Source organism: Scyliorhinus canicula, chromosome 1 (genome assembly GCF_902713615.1).
Source record: "Scyliorhinus canicula chromosome 1, sScyCan1.1, whole genome shotgun sequence".
NCBI lineage: Eukaryota > Metazoa > Chordata > Chondrichthyes > Carcharhiniformes > Scyliorhinidae > Scyliorhinus > Scyliorhinus canicula.
The window spans coordinates 933,237-951,532 of NC_052146.1; the positions used below are offsets into that span (position 1 = coordinate 933,237).

Consider the following 18,296-nt stretch of genomic DNA (forward strand, 5'->3'; position numbering starts at 1 on the left):
TTTTGTAGTAGGAAGCCCCCCTCTAGTGTTCTGCCTGGTGATTGGTTGTGTTCTGTCCTGTGTGTTGATTGGCTGTACTGGGTGTCTGTCACTGCCTGTCTGTATCTCATGATGTGCAATAGTACATATTATGACATTACTGAGATGCCACATTCCACATTCTCCATTTTGTTGATTTACTTTGTCCACATTCCCGCCCGGTGTCTGATAAATGTTGTTGTTTTCTCTGCAGTGGGTCCGACAGCCTGGGTCGCAGAGAGACAGGTACAACACGGTGACACCGTTGCTACGGAGACGAGGACATCCCAGGAAGAGTCTGCTCACCTGGCACAGAGCTCAAAAAGCCAGCAACGCTTTGTCACACTCGCTCAACATATCGATGCAAGTCCACCATTGAATAGTTTTGATTTTGGCGGCTGTGTGTACTGAGTGTTGTGAAGCGTCGGTTCTGCCTCTGGCTGCAGGGGGTGGCCCTAAATTCAAGCTGCTGTCTTTAACTTTCATGTGAAGATGACGGCGTTAGACTGGGGTGAGCACAGTAAGAAGTCTGACAACACCAGGTTAAAGTCCAACAGGTTTGTTTCAAACACTAGCTTTCGGAGCACTGCTCCTTCACCTGAGGAAGGAGCAACACTGTTGGACTTAAAGGCGCTGTGCCTTAATGCACGGAGTATTTGCAATGAAGTGGATGAACTAATTGCGCAGATAGATATAAATGGGCCTGATATAATTGGGATTACGGAGACATGGCTGCAGGGTGACCAGGAATGGGAACTGAATGTCCCAGGGTTCTCAGTATTTAGGAAGGACAGGCAGAATGGAAAAGGTGGTGGTGTGGCACTGCTGGTTAAAGAGGAAATTAACACAATAGTGAGAAAGGATATTAACTCTGACAATGTGGAATCTGTATGGGTGGAGTTGAGAAATACCAAGGGGCAAAAACCATTAGTGGGTCATATACAGACCCCCAAACTGCAGTGGTGAGGTTGGCAATGGCATTAAACCCAAAATTAGAGATGCAGGTAATAAGGGAATATCGGTGATCATGGGTGATTTTAATCTTCACAAAGATTGGGCAAATCAAATTAGCCACAATTCTGCAGAAGAGGAATTCCTGGAGTGTGTACGGGATGGTTTTCTTGACCAGTATGTGGAGGAACCAACTAGAGAGCAGGCCATCTTAGACTGGGTACTGTGTAATGAGAAGTGAATCATTGCCAATCTGGCTGTACGAGACCCCTTGGGGATGAGCGACTATAACATGATGGAATTTTATATCAAGATGGAGAGTGAAGTAGTTGATTCGGAGACGAGGGTGCTGAATCTTAATAACGGGAACTATGAGGATATGAGGCGTGAGTTGGCCTTGATAGATTGGGGAGAGTTACTTAAAGTGATAAGAACATAAGAACATAAGAACTAGGAGCAGGAGTAGGCCATCTGGCCCCTCGAGCCTGCTCCGCCATTCAATGAGATCATGGCTGATCTTTTGTGGACTCAGCTCCACTTTCCGGCCCGAACACCATAACCCTTAATCCCTTTATTCTTCAAAAAACTATCTATCTTTACCTTAAAAACATGTAATGAAGGAGCCTCAACTGCTTCACTGGGCAAGGAATTCCATAGATTCACAACCCTTTGGGTGAAGAAGTTCCTCCTAAACTCAGTTCTAAATCTACTTCCCCTTATTTTGAGGCTATGCCCCCTAGTTCTGCTGTCACCCGCCAGTGGAAACAACCTGCCCGCATCTATCCTATCTATTCCCTTCATAATTTTAAATGTTTCCAAAAGATCCCCCCTCATCCTTCTAAATTCCAACGAGTACAGTCCCAGTCTACTCAACCTCTCCTCATAATCCAACCCCTTCAGCTCTGGGATTAACCTAGTGAATCTCCTCTGCACACCCTCCAGCGCCAGTACGTCCTTTCTCAAGTAAGGAGACCAAAACTGAACACAATACTCCAGGTGTGGCCGCACTAACACCTTATACAATTGCAACATAACCTCCCTAGTCTTAAACTCCATCCCTCTAGCAATGAAGGACAAAATTCCATTTGCCTTCTTAATCACCTGTTGCACTTGTAAACCAACCTTCTGTGACTCATGCACTAGCACACCCAAGTCTCTCTGAACAGCGGCATGCTTTAATATTTTATCGTTTAAATAATAATCCCGTTTGCTGTTATTCCTACCAAAATGGATAACCTCACATTTGTCAACATTGTATTCCATCTGCCAGACCCGAGCCCATTCACTTAACCTATCCAAATCCCTCTGCAGACTTCCAGTATCCTCTGCACTTTTCGCTTTACCACTCATCTTAGTGTCATCTGCAAACTTGGACACATTGCCCTTGGTCCCCAACTCCAAATCATCAATGTAAATTGTGAACAATTGTGGGCCCAACACGGATCCCTGAGGGACACCACTAGCTACTGATTGCCAACCAGAGAAACACCCATTTATCCCAACTCTTTGCTTTCTATTAATTAACCAATCCTCTATCCATGCTACTACTTTACCCTTAATGCCATGCATCTTTATCTTATGCAGCAACCTTTTGTGTGGCACCTTGTCAAAGGCTTTCTGGAAATCCAGATATACCACATCCATCGGCTCCCCGTTATCTACTGCACTGGTAATGTCCTCAAAAAATTCCACTAAATTAGTTAGGCACGACCTGCCTTTTACGAACCCATGCTGCGTCTGCCCAATGGGACAATTTCTATCCAGATACCTCGCAATTTCTTCCTTGATGATAGATTCCAGCATCTTCCCTATTACCGAAGTTAAACTCACTGGCCTATAATTTCCTGCTTTCTGCCTACCTCCTTTTTTAAACAGTGGCGTCACGTTTGCTAATTTCCAATCCACCGGGACCACCCCAGAGTCTAGTGAATTTCGGTAAATTATCACTAGTGCATCTGCAATTTCCCTAGCCATCTCTTTTAGCACTCTGGGATGCATTCCATCAGGGCCAGGAGACTTGTCTACCTTTAGCCCCATTAGCTTGCCCATCACTCCCTCCTTAGTGATAACAATCGTCTCAAGGTCCTCACCTGTCATAGCCTCATTTCTATCAGTCACAGGCATGTTATTTGTATCTTCCACTGTGAAGACCGACCCAAAAAACCTGTTCAGTTCCTCAGCCATTTCCTCATTTCCCATTATTAAAACTCCCTTCTCATCCTCTAAAGGACCAATATTTACCTTAGCCACTCTTTTTTGTCTTATATATTTGTAAAAACTTTTACTGTCTGTTTTTATATTCTGAGCAAGTTTACTCTCATACTCTATCTTACTCTTCTTTATAGCTTTTTTAGTAGCTTTCTGTTGCCCCCTAAAGATTTCCCAGTCCTCTAATCTCCCAGCAATCTTTGCCACTTTATATGCTTTTTCCTTCAATTTGATACTCCCTTATTTCCTTAGATATCCACGGTCGATTTTCCCTCTTTCTTCCGTCCTTCCTTTTTGTTGGTATAAACCTTTGCTGAGCACTGTGAAAAATCGCTTGGAAGGTTCTCCACTGTTCCTCAACTGTTCCACCATAAAGTCTTAGCTCCCAGTCTACCTTAGCTAGTTCTTCTCTCATCCCCTTGTAATCTCCTTTGTTTAAACACAAAACACTAGTATTTGATTTTACTTTCTCACCCTCCATCTGTATTTTAAATTCCACCATATTGTGATCGCTCCTTCTGAGAGGATCCCTAACTATGAGATCATGAATCAATCCTGTCTCATTACACAGGACAAGATCTAGGACCGCTTGTTCCCTCGTAGGTTCCATTACATACTGTTCTAGGAAACTATCGCGGATACATTCTATAAACTCCTCCTCACGGTTGCCTTGACCGACCTGGTTAAACCAATCGACATGTAGATTAAAATCCCCCATGATAACTGCTGTACCATTTCTACATGCATCAGTTATTTCTCTATTTATTGCCTGCCCCACCATCTCGTTACTATTTGGTGGCCGATAGACTACTCCTATCAGTGACTTTTTCGCCTTACTATTCCTGATTTCCACCCAAATGGATTCAACCTTATCCTCCATAGCACCGATGTCATCCCTTACTATTGCCCGGATGTCATCCTTAAATAACAGAGCAACACCACCTCCCTTACCATCCACTCTGTCCTTCCGAATAGTTTGATACCCTCGGATATTTAACTCCCAGTCGTGACCATCCTTTAACCATGTTTCAGTAATGGCCACTAAATCATAGTCCTTCACGATGATTTGTGCCACCAACTCATTTACTTTATTCCGAATACTACGAGCATTCAGGTAAAGTACACTTATGTTGGTTTTTTTACCTCTGTTTTGAATCTTAACATCTCCAGTTTTATTCCTTTTGTTATTACTGGGCCTATTCACTGAGCTCCCCTCAGTCACTGTACCTTGTACTGTCGCCCTTATGGATTTCTGACTATGTCTTCTCTGCCTTGCACTTTTCCCCTTACTTCCTTTTGTTTCTGTCCCTGTTTTACTACCTTCCAACTTCCAGCATTGGTTCCCATCCCCCTGCCACATTAGTTTAAACCCTCCCCAACAGCTCTAGAAAACACCCCCCCTAGGACATCGGTTCCAGTCCTGCCCAAGTGCAGACCGTCCGGTTTGTACTGGTCCCACCTCCCCCAGAACCGGTCCCAATGCCCCAGGAATTTGAATCCCTCCCTCTTGCACCATCTCTCGAGCCACGCATTCATCCTATCTATCCTGACATTCCTACTCTGACTAGCTCGTGGCACTGGTAGCAATCCTGAGATTACTACCTTTGAGGTCCTACTTTTTAGTTTAACTCCTAACTCCCTGAATTCCGCTTGTAGGACCTCATCCCGTTTTTTACCTATATCGTTGGTGCCTATGTGCACCACGACAGCTGGCTGTTCACCCTCCCCCCCCAGAATGTCCTGCAGCCGCTCCGAGACATCCTTGACCCTTGCACCAGGGAGGCAACATACCATCCTGGAGTCTCGATTGCGTCCACAGAACCGCCTGTCTATTCCCCTTACGATCGAGTCCCCTATCACTATAGCCCTGCCATTTTTCTTCCTGCCCTGCTGTGCAGCAGAGCCAGCCACGGTGCCATGAACCTGGCTGCTGCTGCCTTCCCCTGGTGAGCCATCTCCCTCAACAGTATCCAAAGCGGTATATCTGTTTTGCAGGGAGATGACCGCAGGGGACACCTGCACTGCCTTCCTACTCTTGCTCTTTCTTTTGGTCACCCATTTTCTATCTCCCTCAGTAACCTTCACCTGCGGTGTGACCAACTCGCTAAACGTGCTATCCACGACCTCCTCAGCATCGCGGATGCTCCAAAGTGAGTCCATCCGCAGCTCCAGAGCCGTCAAGCGGTCTAACAGGAGCTGCAACTGAACACACTTCTTGCACGTGAAGGGGCCAGGGACAGTGGACGTGTCCCTGAGCTCCCACATCGCACACGAGGAGCATGACACGGGTCTGGGATCTCCTGCCATGTCTTAAACCCTTGGTAAACTTAAACAACTACAATTTCAAAATAAAAATAAGTAAATTAGACAATGAAAAGAAAAAGAGAGACTACTTACCAGTCACTTACCAGGGTTAAAGAGCACCTCCTCACACTCTGCACCGAATTACCTCACTGCACCAAATTACCAAATTTCAATCCTCCACTCTGTACGAGTCTCACTCCGGATGAGTCTCCTGGAAAGTGCTTGCTTTCAGTGATGACAGTGGAGAGACAATGGCAAACATTCAAGGAACGCATGGAGGAACTACAGCAACTGTTCATTCCTGTCTGGCACAAAAGCAAAGGGGGTAAGAGGGCCACTCCATGGCTTACAAAGGAAATTAGAAATAGTATCCGATACAAGGAAGAAGTATACAGATTGGCCAAGAAAAATAATAGGTCTGAGGATTGGGAGCAGTTTAGAATTCAGCAAAGAAGGACACAGGGATTGATTAAGAAGGGGAAAGTACAGTTTGAAAGGAAACTTGTAGGGAACAGAAAGACTGACACTAAGAGTTCCTGTAGATATGTGAAGAGGAAGAGATTGGTAAAGGGAAATGTCGGCCCCCTACAGACAGAAACAGGGGGATGCATAATAAGGGACAAAGAAATGGCTGAGCAATTGATACATACTTTGGTTCTGTCTTCACAAATGAGGAGACAAATCAGGGGCAGGATTCTCTGACCCCCCACCGGGTCGGAGAATCGCCGTGGGCTGGCGTCAATCCCACCCCCGCCATGTCCACGGCAGGGGTGGGAATCACGCCGCGCCGGTTGGCGGGACCCTCCCGGCGATCCTCCAGCCGAAGTCCCGCCGCTGGTCATGCTTCTCCCGCCGGCGTGCCCCCCCCCCCTCCCGGCGATTCTCCGGCCCAGGATGGGCCGCTGTCAGGCTTCTCCCCCCGGCGTGCCCCCCCCCCCCCCCTCCCGGCGATTCTCCGGCCCAGGATGGGCCGCTGTCAGGCTTCTCCCCCCGGCGTGCCCCCCCCCCCCCCCCCTCCCGGCGATTCTCCGGCCCAGGATGGGCCGCTGTCAGGCTTCTCCCCCCGGCGTGCCCCCCCCCCCTCCCGGCGATTCTCCGGCCCAGGATGGACCGCTGTCAGGCTTCTCCCGCCGGCGTGGATCAAACCACCCTTACCGGCGGGACCAGGCGGCGTGGATCAAACCACCGCTTACCGGCGGGAGCAGGCGGCGTGGATCAAACCACCGCTTACCGGCGGGAGCAGGCGGCGTGGATCAAACCACCCTTACCGGCGGGACCAGGCGGCGTGGATCAAACCACCGCTTACCGGCGGGAGCAGGCGGGCGCCGGGGTCCTGGGGGGGGGCGCGGGGCAATCTGGCCCCGGGGGTTGCCCCAACGGTGGCCTGGCCCGCGAAAGGCCGTTCACGCCAGCCAGCGGATCGCCAACCACTCTGGCGCGGGCCTAGCCCCTCAATGTTAGGGCTTGGCCCCTAAAGGTGCGGAGTCTTCACGGAGTGGTTCACGCCACTCCATCACGCCAGGCCCCGCCGGGTAGGGGAGAATCCCGGCCCAGATCCCAGAAATGTTGGAGAATTAAAGGTCCCCCCCTCAACCTCCGTCTTTCCAAAGAAAACAATCCTTCTCAACCTTTCCTCATAGCTAGCACCCTCCACACCAGGCAACATCCTGGTGAACCTCCTCTGCACCCTCTCCAAAGCATCCACATCCTTCTGGTAATGTGGCGACCAGAACTGCATGCAGTATTCCAAATGTGGCCGAACCAAAGTCCTATACAACTGTAACGTGACCCACGACTCTTGTCCTCAATAGTACAAGAAGGTGGATAAATCCCCAGGGCCTGAGAATCTGCATCCCAGAGTGCTGAAGGAGGTGGCTCTGGAAATAGTGGATGCATTGGTGGTCATCTTCCGGGATTCTATAGACTCTGGAACTGTCCCTGCAGATTGGAGGGTAGCTCACATCACTCCGATATTCAAAAAGGGAGGTAGAGCGAATGCGGGGAATTATAGACCAGTAAGCCTAACATCGGTAGAAAATGCTTGAATCCATTATCAAGGACTTTATAGCGGAACATTTAGAAAGCAGTGGCAGGATCAGTCAGAGTCAGCATGGATTTATGAAGGGAAAATCATGCTTGACAAATCTGTTGGAATTCTTTGATGAGGTAACCAGTACAGTCGACAAGGGGGACCCAGTCGATGTGATATATTTGGACTTTCAGAAGGTGTTTGACAAAGTGCCACACAAGATATTATTGTGCAAAATTAAAGTGCCTGGGATTGGGGGAAATGTATTGAGGTGGATAGAAAACTGGTTGGCAGAGAGGAAACAAAGAGTAGGGATTAATGGGTCCTTTTCAAATTGGCAGGCAGTGACGAGTGGGGTACCACAGGGATCGGTGCTGGGACCCCAGCTATTCACAATATATATCAATGATTTGGATGAGGGAACAAAATGTAACATCTCAAGTTTGCAGATGATACCAAGTTGGGTGGGAGGGTGAATTGTGACGAGGATACAAAGATCCCACAGCAAGATCTGGACAGGTTGGGCAAGTGGGCAAATCAATGGCAGATGCAGTATAATTTGGATAAGTGTGAGGTTATTCACTTTGGAAGCAAAACCAGGAAGGCAGATTACTACCTGAATGGTTGTAAATTGGGAGAGGGGAGTGTGCAGCGAGACCTGGGTGTCCTTGTGCACCATTCGCTGAAGGTAAGCATGCAGGTGCAGCAGGCGGTAAAGAAGGCTAATGGTATGTTGGCCTTCATAGCGAGAGGTTTCGAGTATAGAAGCAGGGATGTGTTGCTGCAATTGTACAGGGCCTTGGTGAGGCCACACCTGGAATATTGTGGGCAGTTTTGGTCTCCTTATCTGAGGAAGGATGTTCTTGCTCTCGAGGGAGTGTAGCGAAGGTTTACCAGACTGATTCCAGGGATGGCGGGACTGTCATATGAGGAGAGATTGACTAGGTTGGGATTGTTCTCGCTGGAGTTCAGAAGAATGAGGGGGGATCTCATAGAGACGTATAAAATTCTAACAGGACTAGACAGGGTATATGCAGGGAAGATGTTCCCGATGGTGGGTGTGTCCAGAACCAGGGGTCACAGTCTGAGGATTCAGGGTGAACCATTTTGGACAGAGATAAGGAGACATTTCTTCACCCAAAGAGTGGTGAGCCTGTGGAATTCATTACCACAGGAAGTAGTTGATGCTAAAACTTTGAATATATTCAAGAGGTGGCTGGATATAGCACTTGGGGAGAATGGGATCAAAGGCTATGGGGATAAAGCAGGATTAGGCTATTGAGTTGGATGATCAACCATGATCGTGATGAATGGCGGAGCAGACTCGAAGGGCCAAAAGGCCTCCTCCTGCTCCTATCTTCTATGTATCTATGTACCTATAACTTTAACCTGGTGCTGTAAGACTTCTTACTGTCCTTAAGTTTGTCCTGTGTCAGTCACAGTTCACAAATCTCTGCTCACTTTGATGTTTCCACCATCACTGACGCTGAAACTGAGTAAACACTTCTTTCCTTTCCATGCTGAGGTGGAGCTCCCGCTGTCCCACACGAGGTGGAGCTCCCGCTGTCCCACACGAGGTGGAGCTCCCGCTGTCCCACACGAGGTGGAGCTCCCGCTGTCCCACACGAGGTGGAGCTCCCGCTGTCCCACACGAGGTGGAGCTCCCGCTGTCCCACACGAGGTGGAGCTCCCGCTGTCCCACACGAGGTGGAGCTCCCGCTGTCCCACACGAGGTGGAGCTCTCGCTGTCCCACACGAGGTGGAGCTCCCGCTGTCCCACACGAGGTGGAGCTCCCGCTGTCCCACACGAGGTGGAGCTCCCGCTGTCTCACACGAGGTGGAGCTGCCCGTGTCCCACACGAGGTGGAGCTGCCCGTGTCCCACACGAGGTGGAGCTCCCGCTGTCCCAGACGAGGTGGAGCTCTCGCTGTCCCACACGAGGTGGAGCTCCCGCTGTCCCACACGAAGTGGAGCTCCCGCTGTCCCACACGAGGTGGAGCTCCTGCTGTCCCACACGAGGTGGAGCTCCCGCTGTCCCACACGAGGTGGAGCTCCCGCTGTCCCACACGAGGTGGAGCTCCCGCTGTCCCACACGAGGTGGAGCTGCCCGTGTCTCACACGAGGTGGAGCTCCCGCTGTCCCACACGAGGTGGAGCTCCCGCTGTCCCACACGAGGTGGAGCTCCCGCTGTCCCACACGAGGTGGAGCTCCCGCTGTCCCACACGAGGTGGAGCTGCCCGTGTCTCACACGAGGTGGAGCTGCCCGTGTCCCACACGAGGTGGAGCTGCTCGTGTCCCACACGAGGTGGAGCTCCCGCTGTCCCACACGAGGTGGAGCTGCCCGTGTCCCACACGAGGTGGAGCTCCCGCTGTCCCACACGAGGTGGAGCGGCCGCTGTCCCACACGAGGTGGAGCTCCCGCTGTCCCACACGAGGTGGAGCTGCCCGTGTCCCACACGAGGTGGAGCTCCCGCTGTCCCACACGAGGTGGAGCTGCTCGTGTCCCACACGAGGTGGAGCTCCCGCTGTCCCACACGAGGTGGAGCTCCCGCTGTCCCACACGAGGTGGAGCTGCTCGTGTCCCACACGAGGTGGAGCTGCCCGTGTCCCACACGAGGTGGAGCTCCCGCTGTCTCACACGAGGTGGAGCTCTCGCTGTCCCACACGAGGTGGAGCTCCCGCTGTCCCACACGAGGTGGAGCTCCCGCTGTCCCACACGAGGTGGAGCTCCCGCTGTCCCACACGAGGTGGAGCTCCCGCTGTCCCACACGAGGTGGAGCTCCCGCTGTCCCACACGAGGTGGAGCTCCCGCTGTCCCACACGAGGTGGAGCTCCCGCTGTCCCACACGAGGTGGAGCTCCCGCTGTCCCACACGAGGTGGAGCTGCCCGTGTCCCACACGAGGTGGAGCTCCCGCTGTCCCACACGAGGTGGAGCTCCCGCTGTCCCACACGAGGTGGAGCTGCCCGTGTCCCACACGAGGTGGAGCTCCCGCTGTCCCACACGAGGTGGAGCTCCCGCTGTCCCACACGAGGTGGAGCTCCCGCTGTCCCACACGAGGTGGAGCTCCCGCTGTCCCACACGAGGTGGAGCTCCCGCTGTCCCACACGAGGTGGAGCTCCCGCTGTCCCACACGAGGTGGAGCTGCCCGTGTCCCACACGAGGTGGAGCTCCCGCTGTCCCACACGAGGTGGAGCTCCCGCTGTCCCACACGAGGTGGAGCTGCCCGTGTCCCACACGAGGTGGAGCTCCCGCTGTCCCACATGGGGTTTGAAGAGAGGGAGTCTGCGTGCTTACCGGTCAATTTGTCTTTTGAAGCTGTGTCATTTACTGACAGTCACTATGTTATTGATGAGAAACAAAGTTTTAATTCCTTACAGGAGGTAATCACGCAGGATTATACCCGTAATCACCCCCAGCGTCTGGGATCTCTACCTGACCTGCAATCGCAGAGAAATCCCCTTCAACAACCTGTGGTTTCAGCACAGCAGCTGTACATCTACCCAGGCAGCTTGAAGTTAGACTCACCAGGGGAACTGAGCACCGCTAGGTAATGAAAAACAATAACCCCTAATGTTCCAACCCTCTGGACAATAATGTTTGCTCCCAGCTCCAGCAATCCTCACCTAGCTGTTTGTGCCGAGTTTAAATTCCCCACCAGCTGTGCCACTAAATCCTCCTCTTCTTTATACATATATTAGGATCAAGAGGGTAGCTGGAGAAAGAGTTGGCCCACTCAAGGACAAAGGAGGGAAATTATGTGTAGAACCAAAGGCAAGGTCCTGAATGAGTATTTTGCATCGGTATTCACAAAGGATAGGGGCACGTTGATTGATCAGACGGATGTGTAAACACTTTAGAACAGGGCGTTATTACGAGGGAGGAAGTGTTGGGTGTGTTAAAAAACATTAAGGTAGACAAATCCCCAGGGCCAGATGGCATCTAGTCCAGATTGCTGAGGGAGACAAGAGATGACATCACTGGGCTCTGACAGAAATCTTTGTGTTCTCATCGGCCACAGGTCAGATCTCAGAGGATTGGAGAACAGCCAATGTTGTCCCGTTATTTAAGAAGGGTAGCAAGGATAACCCGGGTAATTATAGGCCAGTGAGCTTGACATCAGGATAGTGAAATTGTTGGAAAAGATTCTCAGAGATAGGATCTATGCACATTTGGAAGCGAGTGGTCTGATTAGCGACAGACAGCGTGGTTTTGTCTGAGGGAGGTCATGTTTCACTAAATTGATTGAATTCTTTGAGGAGGTGACAAAAATGATTGACGAGGGAAGGGCTGTGGATGTTGTCTACATGGACTTTTGTAAAGTATTTGATAAGGTCCCTCATGGCAGCCTGGTGCAAAAGATTAGATCACATGAGGTCAGGGTGAACTAGCTGGATGGATCCAGAACCGGCTTGGCCATAGAAGACATAGGGGAGCAGTGGAAGGGTGTTTTTCAGAATGGAGGTCTGTAACTAGTGGTGTTCCGCAGGGATCAGTTCTGGGACCTCTGCTCTTAGTAATATATAAATGACTTGGAAGAAAACGTAGTGAGTCTGATTAGCAAGTTTGTGATGATACTAAGATTGCAGGAGTTGCGGATAGTGATGAAGATTGTCAGAGAATACAGCAGGATATAGATAGGCTGCAAAATTGGGCAGAGAAATGGCAGATGGAATTTAACCGGGACAAATGCGAGGTGATGCATTTTGGTCGATTCAATTCAGGTGGGAGCTATAAACCATCAGGAGCAGAGACACAGAGAGATCTGGGCGTGCTGGTCCACAGATCCTTAAAAGTGGCAGCACAGGTGGAAATGGGGTAAAGAAAGCATATGGCATGTTTGCCTTCATCGGACGGGGTATTGAGTATAAAAGCTCAAAAATTATGTTCCAGTTATATAGAACGTTGGTTAGGCCACATTTGGAATGCTGTGTCCAATTCTGGTCACTGCACTACCAGAAGGACGTGGAGGCTTTGGAGAGAGTACAGAAAGGGTTTACCAGGATGCTGCCTGGTATGGAGGGTATTAGCTATGAGGAGGGATTGACTAAACTGGGATTGTTCTCCCTGGACGGACGGAGGCTGAGGGGCAGGTACATCTTCTGGTCCAACAATTGAGGAGGTTGATTAAAAGTAAACATCGACATGATAGAAGTTTATAAAATTATGAGGGGTGTAGATAGGGTGAACAGTTGGAGGCTTTTTCCCAGGGTGGAAATGACAATTACAAGGGGACACAAGTTCAAGGTGAAGGGGGAAAGGTTCAGTGGAGATGTGCGGGGGAAGTTTTTTTACACAGAGGGTGGCGGTGGCCTGGAATGCGCTGCCAAGGGAGGTGGTTGAGGCAGATACATTAGCGACCGTTAAGACTTATCTGGATCGGCACATGAACAGACGGGGGTATAGAAGGATACAGGCAGTTGGTCTGGATAGGACACGTGATCAGCGCAGGCTTGGAGGGCCGAAGGGCCTGTCCCTGTGCTGTATTGTTCTTTGTTCTTTGTCGGGTTACTGGTTGTGGGGGGGGGGGGGGGGGGGGGTGTGCCCCTGGTTCGTTATCAGAAGGTGCTCTCGGGACGGAGCCACTTGTAATCCGAGGATATTCCCAATTCTCAGACAGAACTCACTCGGATAAACCTGGTCCCTCAGCGTGAGGAGATGGTGAATGACGACTCCTGGATTCACCCAGGTCTGAACTGGGGCAGCACGGTAGCATGGTGGTTAGCATAAATGCTTCGCAGCTCCAGGGTCCCAGGTTCGGTTCCCGGCTTGGGTCACTGTCTGTGCGGAGTCTGCACGTCCTCCCCGTGTCTGCGTGGGTTTCCTCCGGGTGCTCCGGTTTCCTCCCACAGTCCAAAGATGTGCGGGTTAGGTGAATTGGCCATGCTAAATTGCCCGTAGTGTCCTAAAAAGTAAGGTTAGGGGGGGGGGGTTGTTGGGTTACGGGTATAGGGTGGATACGTGGGTTTGAGTAGGGTGATCATTGCTCAGCACAACATCGAGGGCCGAAGGGCCTGTTCTGTGCTGTACTGTTCTATGTTCTATGAACTCATAGGATTGAATAATCCAACCAAAATATTTCCATTGACGATGAAAATAAAATAAAATGAAAATATTGTTTGAGATGTGAAGCTGAAAGTCTGTCTGATTCAGCACCTCGGGCCCCTCTTGATTTAACTGCTGTTTATTCTGATTCTGCAGCATCAGCCTGGCTTTGAGGGATGATTCAGAATAGTTTATACTGAGCCTGGGTTCCAGATGTTTAATATTCCTCAGTCTTATCTCACGCTGCTGTTGTGTAATTTCACAAAATCTCTCCGCTCTTTGAGGAATCTTTTAATTGTCAATGTAATTGGAAAGAACAACAAGGTGATAAACTCTCTGATCTCTGATCTCCAGGTCAGGAAGCTCCCCTGGGTGTAGATCAGGAGATCTGATTGAGGCCGTTTCTCCAGGACCCAGTATAAGGCACCAAGAAGTATCCGAGACTTTCAGCGTAGCTGCACAGTACAGCCACCTGGAGCCTGAGCAAAGGTATTGAGCATTGTTTCCCAGTGAACTTGCTGACACATATGGACAGTCCACATGAAACAGGCCCTGATTAACTGGGCTCACAAAGGCATAGGCACCTGTGTTTCCCACTGCCCCAACCCCCCGCCTGGTGGGGAACTCGACACGACTCCACACCAATTGAACATTTCGAGCACTATTTACAAAATTATGAGGGGCATAGACAAGGTGGATAGTCAGAGGCTTTTCCCCAGGGTAGCTGGGTCAATTACTAGGGGGCATAGGTTTAAGGTGCGAGGGGCAAGGTTAGAGGAGATGTACGAGGCAAGTTTTTTTACACAGAGGATAGTGGGTGCCTGGAACTCGCTGCCGGAGGAGGTGGTGGAAGCAGGGACGATAGTGACATTTAAGGGGCATCTTGACAAATACATGAATAGGATGGGAATAGAGGGATACGGATCCCGGAAGGGTCGAAGATTGTAGTTTAGACGGGCAGCATGGCTGGCACAGGCTTGGAGGGCCGAAGGGCCTGTTCCTGTGCTGTACTTTTCATCTTTGCTACATATTGGAAGAGCCAATCAGAATACACACTAGGAACAGCCAATCAGAATACACACTAGGAACAGCCAATCAGAATACACACTAGGAACAGCCAATCAGAATACGCACGAGGAACAGCCTATCAGAATACGCACTAGGAACAGCCAATCAGAATACACACTAGGAACAGCCAATCAGAATACGCACTAGGAACAGCCAATCAGAATACACACTAGGAACAGCCAATCAGAATACACACTAGGAACAGCCAATCAGAAAACGCACTAGGAACAGCCAATCAGAATACGCACTAGGAACAGCCAATCAGAATACGCACTAGGAACAGCCAATCAGAATACACACTAGGAACAGCCAATCAGAAAACGCACTAGGAACAGCCAATCAGAATACACACTAGGAACAGCCAATCAGAATACGCACTAGGAACAGCCAATCAGAATACGCACTAGGAACAGCCAATCAGAATACGCACTAGGAACAGCCAATCAGAATGCACACTAGGAACAGCCAATCAGAATACACACTAGGAATAGCCAATCAGAATACGCACTAGGAACAGCCAATCAGAATACACACCAGGAACAGCCAATCAGAATACGCACGAGGAACAGCCAATCAGAATACACACCAGGAACAGCCAATCAGAATACACACTAGGAACAGCCAATCAGAATACGCACTAGGAACAGCCAATCAGAATACGCACTAGGAACAGCCAATCAGAATACGCTCTAGGAACAGCCAATCAGAATACACACTAGGAACAGCCAATCAGAATACACACTAGGAACAGCCAATCAGAATACGCACTAGGAACAGCCAATCAGAATACGCTCTAGGAACAGCCAATCAGAATACACACTAGGAACAGCCAATCAGAATACACACTAGGACTAGCCAATCAGAATACGCACTAGGAACAGCCAATCAGAATACATACCAGAGGACAACTGATGAGTAGCTTTTTGTTCTGGGTTTTTATTGGTGCATCGGGTAAACATGGCAACTGATTGTATGCAGAGCAAGATTCAATAAACAAAGTGGAATAAATAGCCAGTTAACTAACCAATTAAATAACCAGATAACTAACCAGTTAAATAACCAGATGACTAACCCGTTAAATAACCATATAACTAACCAGTTAAATAACCAGATAACTAACCCGTTAAATAACCAGCTAATTAACCAGTTAAATAACCAGATAACTAACCAGTTAGTTAACCAGTTAAATAATCAGATAACTAACCAGTTAACTAAACAATTAAATAACCAGATAACTAACCAGTTAACATAGAACAGTACAGCACAGAACAGGCCCTTCGGCCCTCGATGTTGTGCCGAACAATGATCACCCTACTCAAACCCACGTATCCACCCTATACCCGTAACCCAACAACCCCCCCCCCCCCTTAACCTTACTCTTTAGGACACTACGGGCAATTTAGCATGGCCAATCCACCTAACCCGCACATCTTTGGACTGTGGGAGGAAACCGGAGCACCCGGAGGAAACCCACGCACACACGGGGAGGACGTGCAGACTCCGCACAGACAGTGACCCAGCCGGGATAACCACATAACTAACCAGACAACTAACCCGTTAAATAACCAGATAACTAACCAGTTAAATAACCCGATAACTAACCAGTTAGTTAACCAGTTAAATAATCAGATAACTAACCAGTTAACTAAACAATTAAATAACGAGATAACTAACCAGTTAAATAACCACATAACTAACCAGTTAAATAACCAGCTAACTAACCAGTTAACTAACCAGATAACTGATGTTAGCTAACCAGTTAAATAACCGGATAACTAACCAGTTAACTAACCCGATAACTAACTAGTTAACTAGCCAGTTAATTTTTCACAGCGGCAGGATGCTGGAGATGTGAATTAAAAGCAGAAAGTTGTGGGACTCCTGGCAGACCGCACAGTGTCTGTGGAGAGAGACAGTGAACATTTCAACCCGAGGTGGGTGGTCAAAGGGCAAAAGGGAAGGTCTGTGATAGGGTGAAGACAGGAGAGATCAGGTGGTCACGGGTCAAAGTGATCTGAGGCCAGAAACAAAGGTGGGTAGAGGAGGTGTGAATGGCAAGACGCTGAAAAGCTGCCGTCTGTGATCAACAGAGACGGGGCTAAGAAGGAATTTCTTCTCTCAGACGGTGAATAGTTTTTGGAATATTCTCTTCCACCAAGACTGGGCCATTAAATATATTTACGGCTGATTGAGACAGATTGTTGATCTACAAGAGAATGGGGAGCGGGAGACTGGAGTTGAGATCAGATCAACCATGATCTTATAGAATGGCGGAGTAGGTTGGAGGGCTGGAGCAGCCATTCCTGCCAGGAATCCTGATGATCTGATGTTTAATGAGGATGGTAATTGAGTGTTGTATTGACAGGAGGGAATCGCAATCTCCAGGGAATGGGAGTCAGACGCCTGCCTTCTTCAGCAAGTTAACGGAGAGCACATCACACATGGTCAAATCCAAAAAGCAGGAAATCATTCAGAAGTTAACAGCAGTCAGTGACGGTGAGTCAGAATCCAGTAAGGATTCACGGGTAATGGGTAAATTAACCAGAGCCACCAAAACATAACTGATGGACTCACCATCTGAAGCCTATCTGACCTACACTATTCCATTTTCATCCATATGTCTATCCAGTGACCACTTAAATGCCCTTAAAGTTGGCGAGTCTACTACTGTTGCAGGCAGGGCGTTCCACACCCCTACTACTCTCTGAGTAAAGAAACTGCCTCTGATATCTGCCCTATATCTATCACCCCTCAATTTAAAGCTATGTCCCCTCGTGTTGGTCATCACCATCCGAGGAAAAAGACTCTCACTGTCCACCCTATCTAACCCTCTGACTATCTTATATGTCTCTATTAAGTCACCTCTCAGCCTTCTCCTCTCTAACGAAAACAACCTCAATTCCCTGAGCCTTTCCTCGTAAGACCTTCCCTCCATACCAGGCAACATCCTAGTAAATCTCCTCTGAACCCTTTCCAAAGCTTCCACATCCTTCCTATAATGTGGTGACCAGAACATAAGAACATAAGAACTAGGAGCAGGAGTAGGCCATCTGGCCCCTCGAGCCTGCTCCGCCATTCAATTAGATCATGGCTGATCTTTTGTGGACTCAGCTCCACTTTCTGGCCCGAACACCATAACCCTTAATCCCTTTATTCTTCAAAAAACTATCTATCTTTACCTTAAAAACATGTAATGAAGGAGCCTCAACTGCTTCACTGGGCAAGGAATTCCATAGATTCACAACCCTTTGGGTGAAGAAGTTCCTCCTAAACTCAGTCCTAAATCTACTTCCCCTTATTTTGAGGCTATGCCCCCTAGTTCTGCTGTCACCCGCCAGTGGAAACAACCTGCCCGCATCTATCCTATCTATTCCCTTCATAATTTTAAATGTTTCTATAAGATCCCCCCTCATCCTTCTAAATTCCAACGAGTACAGTCCCAGTCTACTCAACCTCTCCTCATAATCCAACCCCTTCAGCTCTGGGATTAACCTCGTGAATCTCCTCTGCACACCCTCCAGCGCCAGTACGTCCTTTCTCAAGTAAGGAGACCAAAACTGAACACAATACTCCAGGTGTGGCCGCACTAACACCTTATACAATTGCAACATAACCTCCCTAGTCTTAAACTCCATCCCTCTAGCAATGAAGGACAAAATTCCATTTGCCTTCTT

At 49.2% G+C, this 18,296-nt stretch overlaps 1 protein-coding gene across 1 annotated transcript in view; it reads left to right on the plus strand.

The window, feature by feature from the left end:
- The first annotated feature begins 111 nt into the window (after positions 1-111).
- Positions 112-18,296, plus strand: part of LOC119977125 (nuclear receptor corepressor 1-like) — a 44,038-nt gene continuing 25,853 nt past the window's right edge. Inside the window, exons 1-4 of the mRNA XM_038817750.1 lie at positions 112-381; positions 10,890-11,059; positions 13,909-14,043; positions 16,988-17,118. Coding sequence (XP_038673678.1) covers positions 112-381; positions 10,890-11,059; positions 13,909-14,043; positions 16,988-17,118 — 706 coding nt within the window. The remainder of the gene's footprint in view (positions 382-10,889; positions 11,060-13,908; positions 14,044-16,987; positions 17,119-18,296) is intronic.